The sequence below is a fragment of the Ptychodera flava genome, chromosome 2, assembly GCF_041260155.1.
Source record: "Ptychodera flava strain L36383 chromosome 2, AS_Pfla_20210202, whole genome shotgun sequence".
NCBI classification, from domain to species: Eukaryota; Metazoa; Hemichordata; class Enteropneusta; family Ptychoderidae; genus Ptychodera; species Ptychodera flava.
The window spans coordinates 40,691,282-40,707,110 of record NC_091929.1 but is presented as its reverse complement, the minus strand read 5'-3'; the positions used below and the strand labels follow the sequence as shown (position 1 = coordinate 40,707,110).

The following is a 15,829-nucleotide window of genomic DNA, read 5'->3' as shown; positions in this document are numbered from 1 at the left end:
TAACAATGATCAAATAAGTCGTTAGCAGCTCATAAGGCAAAAGACAAGACTCCTAATGTGTTAAACCCGGGTTTCTCTACCACGTGCAGACGGAACTAGCAAGAAAATAAATCGAAGTTCAAACAAAACAAAACAAAACAATCATTCAGATCTAATGTACACATACTCATTGAATAGCAATGCATTAGGGTGTATTGCTACGTTTTGAGTGTTATGTATTGCCTTATTAATGCCCGACTGTTTTAAACTCCCGCGCCCATACTGATAGTCTGATAACGAAAAGGTGGGGCATAACTGTGTACCGTGTCAGTGTACCAGTACAGTTTGAGTCATTAAACAAGATGAAGCTGCGTTGAAGTCCAGTGGTTACAGAAAAATCAAATATGTTATTTTGAAGACCAACCAATAAACAACGAGGAACAATAACACGAAACGTAACATCATGTGACTCAACCCTTTCAGTAAAAACGTGACTTGTTAACAAATGGGTCTGAGCTACACAAGATCTTCAATAGAAAAACAAATCGGGTGAGTTACAATTGCATGGAGAATATGGCATGTATAACCACATCACATAGTAATAGGGTAATCGCCGGAAACCACGTAAAGATTGACCAGCTGTCTTGCCGGGATAAGTCTTCATGTCCATTGAAAGGTGACTGTCAAGCCAGGGGTGTCATTTACAAGGCCAAAGTCTCAACAGGAGTCAATAAAGAGAAGATTTACATAGGCCTTACTGATAACACCTTCAAGACACGCTTCGCTAATCACATGCAATCTTTCCGTAACAAAAAGTATGAGAACAGTACTGGACTATCAAAGTTTATTTGGTCTCTCAAAATCAAGGATCGGGACTTTGGTGTATCAAGAAATCCAAGATAAATGAGCGATGTAATCTTTGTCTGTTAGAGAAGCTACAAATAATCATTGCTGACCTATCTATGATGTTGAACAAACGTTCTGAGTTGGTTTCAAAGTGTCGTCATCAAGACAAATGTCATATATCGAATTGAATAGCACTTAGAACTATAGTAATAATGGTACGTTCCAACCTATAAAGGCAGACATCCTATGGGAAAAAGTAGTCTGGTGATGTGCTAGATGCATGAAACTTAATCCGTGTATACATACTCCATCTCTAATATTTACATAATAGGCGTTAATGAGTAAAATTATTTACATTTGGCCCCTTGCATACTGATGTCCTTGTGGGAAATTACACTGCTCAATACCAAAAGCAGAACTTTATAACTAATGACTGATATTTTTGTACACACAGACATCCACAATAACTATAAATAGCACCCTCTAAGTCCTCTGGGCTGTGCAACTTCACTTCACAAAAAATACCTGACATTATGATGTCTATTTTAAGGTAACTGCAGCCAAGATCGGATAAAGTCTACAGTAGGGCTTTTTCATGTAATTTGTTGACTGCCGTTCTTGCTGAAGGACGTGTGCACAGTTAAGTGACTTCATTTATCATTAACTATTAGACCAACGTTGCATTAAAGTTCAGAACACTGAACTGTAGACAAAAGAATAAAACTGACGTGGTTATTTTTTTGAAAGAAATCAACAGGAAAAACGATTCGTCAGAGCTACACTGAGCTACATCACTCAGCAACGATCAATAACGAGCTAAAACAGATCATGGCCTAATTTGATAAAAAATACCTTAAGAAAGGTCCGGACTGCAGGAGACAATGTTGAATCGCAAACATGGTTTTTCTTTCACAAACGGGCGAATATGCTAACATTTCCTAATAAACTATCTATCCCAATAGGTAATTGGGATGCACGACTACAATTCGGCTAATTAACGTTGTACGAAGATCATCAAAAATGAATACTTAGTCAACCAACCAACAACCAATCAATCAATCAATTAATTTACGATCAGTATATCATCGCATCTGGACACGTGCATGTACGCTCTGCAGAGCCACACACTAACATACAACTTGGTATTCTCAAAGTGTACAAACAATATACGTGGCATATATATTCATATTAAATTTGCAGCATCACGACATGTCAGTCTACAACAGTTACTGTATATATCTTTGCAGACTTACAGTATACAAGTGTGTATACTGGGCGTAGATCTTCGCTAGACAACTGTATATGGACTTATATGGACTTGCAGTATGTTTATCCATAGACCCGTTTTGGAGGGTCTATGGTTTATCTCTATATTTTATGTATCTCCGTAGCGTAGTGCCTAAAGTTGGCTTTGCTTTAAGTGTTAAAGACTGAAATATAATACGAAATAAACTTTCATTATTCTTTATAGTTTTTTGAGCAGATTGTGAAATTTGCGATACATGTAAATACAAATCCATTGATCTGATGTCATGTTTCTTGTGAAACTTTCATGAAAGTACTTTCATAAACTCTTCTTAGTATAAAGAATGGTGTAGTTAGATAATGGGCATACGTATTCAGCCTCGGCCTATAAAAAACTATATATTAATTTATCCTTACAAAAATACGTACGAATAACCCTGACGAAAAGATAGCATTTTGTCCATGTAACTTTTCGTAAACCGTATCTTTTATCTTAAAATATGCGGGAAGTATTATTAGGCATGTGAATTTCAGCGTATCAATAAAGATGGCGTGCAACTGTTTGGTCTTTATTGTTCTCGTAGTGATGGCCTGATTCAAAAGAATGTAGGGCTGCTATAGCCTACGTTTATCCATGTCTCAAAAATAAATAAATATACAAATAATTATATTAAATAAATAAATAAATAAATAAATGCAAATTTATAAATAACCATTCAATCATCCTAGTTACTTCATTATGTTAACCTAAGCTTTGTCTCTTAGTCAAGGAGAAATAATATTTCTTGAGTAAGTTTCATTTTACTTTCAAGTAGCTCGATTTATTGCCGCATAAGCAAGCTTCCACGTCAAATATTAACATTACAGACAAAAATATATATTTTGATGACAGAAATTAATGACAGTGATTATATTCTTACACAACTCTTTGAATTGTTTGCAAAATGTTAAAGTAGTGTGCTTTAATGAAATGATCGAAAAGAGTAAAACGACAACACGACAGAATGAAGATTGTATTTAGCATATTTTTCTTATGGTCAAAATCATCGTATTTAGTATTTTTGTAGGATAATTTACATGACAAGTCAGTGCATTGCACTGCTGACGAAAAAAGTTAAAAAGAAAGTCTATCATAGGGAACGTTCAAATTTTATGCCAAATTCTCGCCCACATGACGCAACATCCAAAGTTCCTATGCTAGATCAGGGTAAGCCGGAAATATGTGCGGTAATGGTCTTAATGAGCTTTTCTAACTGAATGTTTTATCAAGCTAATACAATATTACTATTTTCATGTTGATGGACGGAGACGATTGTCCAGGACATTACACGATAGGGAATATTACAGATTATGTGGTCGTAGGTCTTTGACGGCACCTGCAACAGTCTCGTCAATTTCAGATAATACAGATATGACTTCTGTCCACGTCAGACGATTGTTTTTCTTCTCCAACCATCTTTTAATGACCTCCTCAGCCTTTCCCTCGTCCATTTGGGAAATCGCATCTTCTATATTTGTCAAATCAACTCCAACCTTTTCCCCCAGAGCGCGCCAGATGCTTTTACTCTTTTGTGCGATTGGACGTATGTAAAACTCTGTCAAACAAGCTGTCGATGAGGTCAAAGCATGTAACAATATTAATCTCAGAGTAAGCTTATCTTTAAGGCATTAAGGAAATATAATCTGTTTGTCACTATTTAATACACATATTATTATAATTTGTGAAGTTTGTGGTGAAATTATCTGTTATATGCAAAACGTCTTGGTATGCACGTTAAACTTTATTTTTGTGTGTGTTCTGTCGATACGTTTGTAATGTATACGCGATTAACAAGCTCCCGGTCTTTTCCTACAGTATAATGGACACAGAAATTAGAGGAATTTTGAGGAACAGTTGGTTTTAAGAATCACTGTCAAGAAGGAAGTCAGTTTACTTCGACGTAACAATGCTAATTGTATGGAGTTTTTCGAAAAACGTCAGACGAGGGTAAATTATCCACCACCCTAGTATTATTTAATCCGTGTGGTATATCTGCATACGTGTTATTTGACCTTCGTCTCCTGTCTGATTCAGTAAATAACAGTGTCACCCCTTCTACTATTGTTCAGGTAAAGTAATATTTCTAAAACGTGTTGGGTTTCGAAATGTCTTAAGTGGCAAGTAGTTTGCCAATCAATCCCAAGTGTTTCATAATAATACATTAATCAATGGCGTTCAGAAAGTTTAATGAATGAGCATTTCTTTGAATTCTTTTGAGAGAAAGAAGAAAATCTTTCTATTTTTTTTTGGATCTCGCATATTCACCTCGGTCTATTAAACAATTTTCAAATTGCTTTGCCTCCAAAGTATTTTGTTAAAGTTACTTCTCCACGCACGGGAACTTGGAATTTTCTATAAACCGATAAATTCAACGCCCTCTGCTATGGGATATTAAACGCCGCCGTGATAGGTGAACCAGTAACATCGACATTAAGTTTTCAATTTTACATGAGACGATTTTAATGAAGCATTGGACTATCTTTACCTATGTATCAGGATAATTTGCGAATGATAACTTGCAAAACACTCAGATTTCTTTTAGCTTTACACAATTACCTTGTCGTGGACTTAGCTGAATCGATTCAAATACAGTTTCCATTAACTTCTTCAGCCTATTTATTTCCTCTTGGAGTTTCTTGATTTCCTGCAAGATGCTGTCGTAGTCTTTAACACCCGAAGATGCTAATTTCTCCATCATTGTCTCTATGAGGTTGTATTTCCCCGGTTCTGTGTCAAACGAGATGGTCATATAAATATTATCGCAGTGAAGGTGGTATACTGTGTGTATGGTAAACAAAATGTCAAGCTCTACATATTTAGTATGGTGGAGATGGCAGTTAACAACCCACAATTCTCTGATTCTGTTGACAATGGTATGATTTAAGCAATCAACGTTTGCATACATTATTATGTTCTAGAGCCATATCAGTATCATACTTGAATGAATTCACCTAACCGGTCGACCACTAAGTAGCTATTTACTCAGTCATTACAAGGCAAACTAATAAATTTTCTTCAGTATACCATTTACTTTCTTTACGGAACGGTTGTCCTCCTTAGAACTTAAAGTCAAAATAGCTGTGAATTTTATACATTATTTTCATGATTTTATTTAAACCTTAGTTGGTTCGTTTAATTTGCTAACTGAATAACGTGTATAGAAGTACTAATGCTCACTGATTTGGACCATGCCTACGCGTTCCTACGCGTTTTAACTTAATAATAAACGGGTGCCGTGTACAGTATATGTACGCAGGTATGCCAAGGGATTAAGAAAGCAGAATACTTACCTACAGTTATGTCATGTGACTTCTGATACTTTTCAACAAATCGAGTATATTCTGATTTGAATTCCTTTATGTACTCTTGCAGGTCTTTGATACCTTGTTCCAGATCTTTGTGGTCTTCCTTTTCAGATGACAAAGCGTCAGCCATGTCTAAGGTAAAGTTTGAACTCATTTTAGACTCCGAAAGAGCATAGATAGATTTTTTAATATTAATCTCAAAATAAGTAGATAACATTTTCAATAGTAAGCTTAAAGAATAACCAACAACATGTAATATGTCACTATATATCAACAAAAAGAAATGCGAGAACTAGATTGAAGGGGCAGCATTAAACCGGTTGTCAACTGAGTTTATAGCAGTTTTTGAGGGAAAACATGCATTATTTTCAATATACCCTGGAATGACGTATTCTTGTTTTTGAAACTTGTCAATTATCTAATATTGCACAGGTCATATTTCTCATCTGGAAGAACAAAATTTGTTGTTGTTATGGTTGACTTTACAATATAATTGAGAACACGTTCAGAAAAAATGCACTATCCCCTGGATTGAAAATGGCTCGGTTTCTTGGACCACTAAGTTTCCTGTTCTACACTTTAATCCCGAAGGTCAACAGGCATCTTTATTATATCTTTAATGTTTTACAGTCACAGTCAGTTCAGTTGATGGCTATGTGAAAGGTCACAAACAAGTAAGTACTTATTTCAATAAGCACCTGTAAAATTTGATTTACATTTTTGTATTCAAATTAATTTCATTGAAAATAAGAACTTGCAATGTTTTCAGAACTAATCTAGTTTCAACGGCCATTTTATATTTGCCGACGTTTTGTAGCGTGTCATCACCTACTGTGACGTAAATCTCATGGTTCGAATTTAAATTTTGATGTGGTTTCATATGCACCATTTAGCACGTATGCTGATGATAAAATGGAAAGCTTAAGGCCAATTAGTTTGGAGTCAGAATTTAATGAATCACTCATTTTGAAATATAGAAACTATGAATAATTGCTCTTTATTGTTTATTGGACTCATTCTTGTTCAAGAGAAAAACCCTTTTACTTGATGCGGGTGATAAAGGACATCAAACTCCATCGCGATTTTGGGCTTATTAATAGCAAAAATAAGCCGATTGCCTAAAACATTACCTCATCTTCACAATTTAAACACTAGCAGTGATTTATGAGTATAAATAATTTTATAATTATCCTTCGTAACAATGTAATTATATATTGTAACTTATAAATGATAACTTCCATACCTTGATTTAGGCCTTCAGTGAAATGCGCCATTTATATTCTTTGTAAGTGAAAAGAGTCTGTACTTTTTTCAATTTTTTTCCCTTCGCAATTTTGAAATGAACTTTCAGGACAACATTTCCGTATCAATTGTATTTGTACAAATACACCCCTTTCAAAAAATTACCTTTTTGGATCTCCTGTAATGCCTGCTCTATTCTGTTAATTTTCTCCAATTGAAGATTTATCTTTTTAACTTCGTCTTTTAGATCTGACATTTCAGCTGATGTCCTTCTCTGACCTTCCATCAGTGTACTGAACATTTCATGAACACCTCGAAGGAGCTCTAAAATTGAGAACGTAAGTGAGAGTAAATAAGCTACAAAACATCTTCGTTTCCAAAATAGGTCATGTTTATGACTCCTACATCATGATTCAGTCATGCATTTGTGTTTCTAGACAAATATTTTAGTTGCTCGAAAGTAAGTGGAAATTAGATGTAGAGGCATTTGAATATACTTCGTAATCGTAAACTCGTAATTTCATTAAATTGATAAACCCATGATTGCGGCACTGAACATTGGGTCATTAAAATGGCCAATCAAACACATGTCCAAGTAATGCATGCTGTGAAAGTGAAACATGTCAGTTTTGCAAGATGATTCAAAACTTTTTTTTTCAAGGAAAAATATAAAGTCATATTTTGTTTTTAACATATTACACCTGTAAATGCTTGAGACTGATTCATTTTAGCTCTTACACTAGTAACATGCGGTAGAGGAGCGGTAATTGCGTCCTATGTTATTTTTGTCATCCGAATGATATTATCCATCGATCATTTAAAATAAGCTGTAAACGGTGTCGTTGTAATCTGTCATGACACGTCAGTCTCATGAAACATTTAAAATGTTTGATGTTATATGTCTTTTACCAAACGCAACACGAGATCAAAGCTAATCCTGTCATAATACACACTTTTGAAACAACACACTTTCAGTGATTCGTTTGATGCTACTAATAGATTATATATATTGTTCCTTTTGTGCCTACTGCTGAATATCCGTGTATATGGCAGACTAGACACTACAGCTATAATTATTCGAAGATATATAAGACGTATATTAAGACATTTTTCGAGTAAGATGGCGATAATTTTTCCAAAATAGCGCTTCATCATTTAGGCATCGTTGTCAGCAACGTGAAGGCACAGAGATAAAAAAATCTTGCTACGGCCACTTAAAGAGAATTATTTGTTTGCCGTCCATGGATTTTTGAAATATCTACCGGCCAGCCAGGGAAAAAATCAATACAGACGAAGAGCACAAGTGTATTGACATAAGCTTAGTTTTAATTTGGTTTCTTTTACAAAAATAATAATTTATTTGCAATAGTGTTAACATTGTGTTTTTTTTCTTAATTTTTCTGAAAACCTATCAGCACGCGGACGGTAAACAAAGAATTTTATTTAACGCGCCTAAAGGGTGTAAACCATTTCCAGAGTTTCCCAGAAAAGAGTCAGGTGGATTTTAAAACTTTCAAGTTCTTGGAGAACTACCTTTACACTGCCTGAAATTACCTTCATGATCAGGTCCACCTTTTGTCTGACTGGATGATGCACCTATGTTTAAAGAAACGGAAATTTCTTATGAATGTTTTCGATTTAACAGAATTTTTTAAAAATATGATACCCGAAATTTGTGAGCAAGGAAATGAATGACGATTAAACAGTATGACGCGTTCATGTTTTAAAACCTCGGTACGAACGATGGCAATGAATTATTCGATGTTTTGCTTTCTTACTGTGAAGAGTTTATAGTCTACAAAGATGATAATTTGCAACCACTTTGTCTGGTTATGAACACATTGACTGATTAAAAGTTCAAACACAAACCTCTCTTTCATAGTAAACCACCTTTGTCACTTTACTTTATGCTTTGAAAAGGGTACGGTGTGCATGTTATAAAAATCGTCCTCTCCATATCAATGTATTTGTCTACCTACCTACCTGACTTTCGTTGTTAATGAATTACATTTACTTTTTAGCCATGATACAAATTCTGAACTTGACAGAGACTTTGAACTATTCGTAATCTACATATGTGTTCCCCAGTCATTCTAAGACTACTAGGTAACAGACAAATGTGCAGTGAATATTAAATAGCATATTATTACATGACCCTGGCTTATATCACCATGGATGGATTGCGACATGTCCTTTCTCCATATCAGTTATCTACCTACCAACTTTCAGGCCTGGTCTCAAAGTCCTCAATACCATTTCGCTATGTCCAGATGTCTCAAGGACATCAAAGAGTTGTCCATAACCATTTTGATTTTCCTTGAACCTCTCCAATATATAGGCTATGCGAGGTTCACCAGATTTCTTCTGGAATTTTTAAAAACCAATAGCGATGATAACAAAACAAAAATATAATACTTGTTATTTACTTGAAAATAATAATAATAATAATTAATTATTATTATTATTATTATTATTATTATTATTATTTTATTATAAAGCCTTCAAAAGAAGAGAAATACAAAACATAATACAATGACAATTTAAAAATCAGGTATTAAATGAAAACACTCGGTACAAGACAAAAAAAAAATCCCAAGTTTAAAATGGTCTTAATAACATATTAAGAAGATGACGACTATGTAAATCTTTTGCAAGTAGCAACTGGCGAATGCTGTCAGTCAGCCCATCTGGCCTTGAACATGTTTTCATATTTTGAAGGATCGATTGAGAATATCGCTTGTCAAAAATATACCGCAAAAGTGAAATACCATTTCTGACACAAATTCTATTAACACGTGATACTAAATCAGTGTGACCATGCAATCTACCACATAAATGCATATTCAAAAGATGCAGGTAAAAACAACGTGCACGAGATTTATTACTGAAGATGGATTTTATCAAATCAAGAGAACTGATTTCAAGAGACGTATCAATTTTCCTAACATTAATTGCCTTCAGGAAAGAAGTACTTCTACAATATTTATGAATGCCAAACCCAGCTTTTAATAATTTTGACTGGATTTTTTCGGCCTCACTAATTGATGATTTAGACATGTGTACACAGTTAATACCATACAATAAAACTGGTCTTATGGCAGCATTCCATACATAAGCGAGTACATTACAGTCAATATGGCCATTACTGAATCCAGCGCCTTGAATCCATAAAAAGCTTTCCTACATGCATTATTCTATTTCTGATGTGTCATTAGGATTAGACGATGAAAGTGTAACACCTAAATAGTTCACACTTTCGCATTCATCCAGTCTTACACCACTCAGTAACCAATATGGATGTGGTGTAAGTGTACACTTACCGAAAATAACACAGCTTGTCTTTTTAGGATTGAAAACACAAGGCATGATTTGCAATATATTTGTTTGCAATCTCGATCATATTTTGAAGACCAGTAACAGAAAGGCTAGCTAACAATAAGTCGTCAGCATAACAAAAACATTAAAGACAAATTATTAATCCTGATACCTCCAACACATGACGACAATTCATCCACTAAATCTTGATAAAACAAATTGAAAAGAAAAGGAGACGATAATCCTCCTTGACGGGTACCTACAGCCACAATAACTGGTTTACTCAAACTAGAACCCCACTTAATTTGTACGCTTAGATGCCTATACCAATACACTAAAATCTTCCAGCAATTAATAATAAAGTATTATATAGAAATAATAACACGAATAATAATAGGTTCAATTCAGTGAAAATTTCCACATAAGGGTATTTTGGGTCGAAAAGACCAAATATGATATCGCTTTCACTGCCCTATGTTTCCATGGTAACCATTTTATGTGTTGAAAATTTCAGTTTTTCTAATATCCCATGAAAAATTACTTTGATTGATATGAAATTATCAAGTGGGGAAGTTCGGGTCAGAGAACACAAATGCCGGACTTATTTTAAAGCTTCGAGTTGCCATAGTAACTATTTTGGGATTGAATATGTTACTTTTTCCCTAATTCCTATTAAGAACTATTAATTGATGTAAAAAATTGATAATAAGGGGTTTTCTAGTTCGCAAACCAAAAAAATTCACACTCATTTCAATGTGAGATGTTTCCATGGCAACCATTCAGGAGTAATAACACCTTTTTTTCAGAAGTCCCACAGTTTTAATGAACTGTTTTAGATTTCTATATAATACTTATAGCCCCTAAACTTGTAATAATAATAATAATAATAATAATAATAATAATAATAATAATAATAATAATAATAATAATAATAATGATAATAATATTAATAGTTGTAGTAGTAGTAGTAGTAGTAGTAGTAGTAGTTGTAGTAGTAGTAGTAGTAGTAGTAGTAGTAGTAGTAGTAGTAGTAGTAGTAGTAGTAGTATAGTAGTAGTAAGAGGATAGTAACGATAATGATAGTAGTACTAATACTAATACTAATACTAATACTACTACCACTAATAATAATGCTAATGAAAAAAGATGATAAAATGACCATAATTCAAATATTCATCGGTACATTTTCGCAAAAAAATTAAGCTAAGGGTTATTATTGGTTGAAACGAACAAATTTTTTGTCCATTCTGATACTCTCGTTGATATGGCAAACATTTGGGGTTCAAATATATTTTTTTAAAAATCCTATTAAAATGGCTTAAAATACAACTAAAACTTTTAAACAGATTTTTTAATGGTTGTTTTAAACAAAAGTGATCTTCATACTCAGGCAGTATGCTTGCATCACAACTGTTTGGTGGCAAGAAATATAGTTTTTTTATATCCCACTAGAAGAGCTTTGATTGATCCAAAATGTAACAATGAGAGCATTTACGGTTGAAAAGCACAAATGCATTGTCCACTACTGTACCGCTTGTTTTGATAGCAACTTTTTGGGCGCTCAAAATATATTCCTTTTTGCCAAATGCCATCAAATACTTGGAATGCAACAAAACATTTAATATTAGAGTAAGTGATCTATATACTCATCAAAGTTGTTCTCATGGCAACCATTTAGTAGACAGAAATATTAGTTTAATCTGTCAATGTTAGAACGAGGGATCTTGAATTGATCGGACAAGATATCACCAAGTTATTAAAGAACTGAGAACTGTGTATATTTATGACATTCTTCCTTTTCAAGACAATGGTAAGACTAACCATTGTATATTAGTCCATGAGCCAGATAGGTTATTGGTACCATTTGGGTGGGCAAATTCCACCATACATTTTCTGAAAGCCCAAAATCTGAACTTTCTGAAAATCTTTGGTGGACAGGTCGCAGAAGTAGCTTTCTGTCTCAAAGTCGTTGTCATGGCAACAATACTTACAATCTTAAAAGCTAAGATTTTAGATAAAACTGATTTTCTAGGGAACGGTAAAAGATATTTACTTGATTTCAAGACAGACACTGGTACCTCACATCATGGCCTTTCAAATGACCCCATGACCTTGAACATTCTGGGTCAAGGTCAATAGGTCATGCCCATAACATCTCAGAATTTCGATAAAATAGAGCATTTTTCATAAATACTTTTCTGCTACATTAACATAAAATATGATAGAAACTCAAAAACTTGTTCAGACATAGCCACAGATATGTGCTCTTTGAAAATTAGTATGTTATGTATCAGGGATGTTGTTGGTAGTGAGTAATTACCAAGGCAACCATCTGTGTGTTTTCAGTTATACATGTACTCTATGAGCCAGGCCCCAATTATGGTCAATTGGTACTATTTGGGGCAAGCAGAGGGCAATCTCACACTTTATATATTTCTGAAAGTTGAAACTCTGAATTTTCTGAAAAGTTTTGGTAGCTTAGTAATGGGTGAAAACCGTTGCCATAGAAACAAACATCTGAATTATTTAGAAAGTACAATTGTATACAAAAGTGAATATCCTGCTTTATGAAAATGTTCATACCAAAATTGATAACATAAATAGGATATGTTACACATTCTAACTTTCACTCAAGATGTGACCTTAAAGTCAAGGTCAAGCGTACATGACCAAATGAGGTCAAAGTTCAAAACATGGAAAGTTTACATTACAGGTGGCTATGCACAGAAATAGTGTCTCTTTTGTTGTGCACTTTTTGACATTTTCAAGCAAGGTGCACTCTTGTCAGCAAAGATGCACTCTTGTCTTTTACAAACGATACATGTGCTTCTACCGGTATTAAATTTGACCACTTTGTCTGATGCTCTTTCCAAACCAAGGTCAAGGTCAATGAAAGAACAAGGTTAAACATAGAATAAAATGGTGATTTCTATGGTGTTACATGTATGTTTTTACACGGAAAGAGTATTTTATGGTACCAGTTTGTATTAAACATCATAATTATCAATGATAAGCAATATCAACAAGCTTATATTAAGCTAACAGCCTACAGCTATTAGCTATACAATAGAATTAGCTTCAGAATTTTCATACTACTGTAAACAAACATGTGTCATTTTAATGTTTTTTCGAACGTTCACGTAAAAGCAAAATCATTAGTGACATGACATCTGAACTTTAACGTGACAATTTGAACAACGTACTGAGCCTCAGTACTTATGCCTTTATATGCGTGGCCCGCACCTGATCTAACAAAGAAATAGACCAGTCAGAAATAAGTTTTTAATGCTGCTGGACATCAGCCGTAAATATATCAACGAAAGATAACAAAATGAAATGTGTCTGATAGAGCTAATAATAAAACTACTGTTTTGAACCGCTTGATCAAAAGTAAATAGCACTAAATAAAACAAACATATTAACGTTCATCGTTAATTTACTAATTACAAATGACCAACGACCAATGTTATGTTGACTTTCTATGATCCTCTACGTTTTCCCTTGCATGGGTTTTATCAAAATACAGTACCAGTAATTCTAACGTACATTAGTCAACCACCACTAACACACTATAAAGCATTTCATAAGAAAGTAGTAATATCTAGGTAACAATCTTTACATTGATCCTCATTATTATTTTCTTCTCCATCATCATCATCATCATCATCATCATCATCATCATCATCATCATCATCATCATCATCATCATCATCATCATCATCATCATCATCATCATCAGTAACCTAGCTGATCTTCAAACTCAACAATATTTCCATGTGTCAGGAGATTATATATACCGGAGTATACCTTATTCCGTTTACCAGACATTGACATGGCGGAAATTTGCACTATTTTGAACATTTACATGTCTCAAACTCCAACAACCCTGGTATGCCCCTTATCGATTTGATTGACAAACGACGGTCTTCAATAACCCAACCATGCCCTTCATGAAAATTTAGTATATATGGATGACAAGCAAGGCTTCCTTTCCAGACAACAGTCTGATAGTTTGCACGCAAAGCATGCATGTAAAGGCAATCCTCACAAGGTGGTAGTATATGACGTACTGATTTATGTAAAAAAGGTGAAAATAGCCCAAAATCACATTTTTTCATGCCACACCACCTTAAAGAGGTCATCAGACGTCTAAACGGTATTCTGGTGCTGTGAGGTAACAGCAGCAGAATACCGTATAGGCGTCGACGTACCCTACATCTGATTTAGATCAGATTCATCAGACAACCCGTTGCTGCCCCAGTTGCGCCAGTGGTTTTCGGATCGACGTATTTCCTATAATTACATGTATAGGGCTCCTCGGGTTATTAACGCGGATTACTAAAAATGGACGCTCATCATGAAAATCGACGCCGAACAAGTAAGACAAGGGAATGCTGAAGAAAATGTATCAAGAGAAAATTATCAAATTTAAGCGATCTAGATCTGCGTGTGTATGCTACTCAGCTGTAGAAAGTCTTAATTTTGAAATTGGCGAAGGTTTAGACATTTAATATCTAATTTTACGGAACCAGCGGACAATGTAACCAGGGCAGCCTGTTGCTGACTGCATATCAACGCATTATATCATCGATATCAAGACATCAACTGTCAACCAAACGCTTGAACAAACTAACTGCGCATCGACGTAATGTTTATCAGATATTTATCAAATTTCTGGTAACGTTGTATTAGATTTGTCGCTTTGGGTCTATTTTGATGGGGGCAGCTAGCTGGCAGGGCACGCGTACCCATTCCGGACAAGTGGTACCAAAAGTATTTCGTGGTTCAAGATTACCCCATTGCTTTTGTCATTTTTTGATATATCCCTTGGACCTGGTAAATTTCTTAGTTACCTTGAATGATAATGATTATTGGACCTGTTTTGATGTCTGTTGTTTAGTAAATTAAAAATAAACTTTCAGAACCACTTGCATGGCTTCATCTCCTAACGGAAGCCTGAGTGGTAAATGGACAGGCTACACAAATTTTTCTGTTACCTAAAATGTGGCCAGATGTCACGCCCTGCTGTCAAAAGTCAGTGGAAAACTCTGAACAATAATAGTTCTGTTATTCAGATTCTGGAAAAAATCCTAGCGTTAGTAATGTGCCCAAAAATAAAGACAGCTAGGGTGGGTTTTTTTAACTATTGTCCTGGGACATATACTATTTTGAGATGAGAAATAATGCCTGTCCATACGATTTAAAGAACAAAAAAAGAAAACTTCGGCGTACTTTTTAAAAGAAAACTTGGCAGAAACGTAAAACGACATATATAGCGAAGGAAGGAAATATTTTCTTCTTGGGCGAATCTTCGTCGGAACATATCCCCGACGGGTTTGGAAATGACGTGAATGGCTCCACGGAATCAGATTCACTGGCAGCTGGATGATAACGACCTAACGTCGTGTGGACGGCAATGAACGACTCTGGACATTTACGACCATACAATCGAATTCCATTTTCCAAATATTTTGTTGCACGGTATCGGCTCTTTCCTTGACCAATATGCTTTCCTTGACCAATTTTCATTTATGTGGGGAAAAATTACTGAACTCTACAAGTATCTCCATCACAGCGCTGTATCTGAACTGAACTCCATCTTGTCACTTGTTTACGCCCCTTGCTGTCCTTCAGTCTTACAAGATGTGTTCATATTAGCCATTATATCGAATATTTGTCGAATATTATAACAACGAAGCATAAGCTACGACAAATTTTCCAGCTGCTGTCGCCAATCACGACAAGGTAATGTTGGTAAAGGTATGCCAGCTATCAAACACAAGCTCAGACTGTGCATTCAGTAAAATCAAGGGTTTTTGTAGCAGACCCAGGCAAGCCTATGTGAGCCTGAGCTGGC

At 34.8% G+C, this 15,829-nt stretch overlaps 1 protein-coding gene across 1 annotated transcript in view; it reads right to left on the bottom strand.

The window, feature by feature from the left end:
* Positions 1–2,873: 2,873 nt before the first annotated feature.
* Positions 2,874–15,829, bottom strand: part of LOC139148493 (uncharacterized protein PF3D7_1120000-like) — a 36,593-nt gene continuing 23,637 nt past the window's right edge. The window contains exons 3-7 of the mRNA XM_070719972.1: positions 8,877–9,021; positions 6,823–6,981; positions 5,401–5,547; positions 4,667–4,837; positions 2,874–3,677 (exon numbers count right to left, since the gene is read on the bottom strand). Coding sequence (XP_070576073.1) covers positions 3,412–3,677; positions 4,667–4,837; positions 5,401–5,547; positions 6,823–6,981; positions 8,877–9,021 — 888 coding nt within the window. The 3' untranslated portion in view covers positions 2,874–3,411. The remainder of the gene's footprint in view (positions 3,678–4,666; positions 4,838–5,400; positions 5,548–6,822; positions 6,982–8,876; positions 9,022–15,829) is intronic.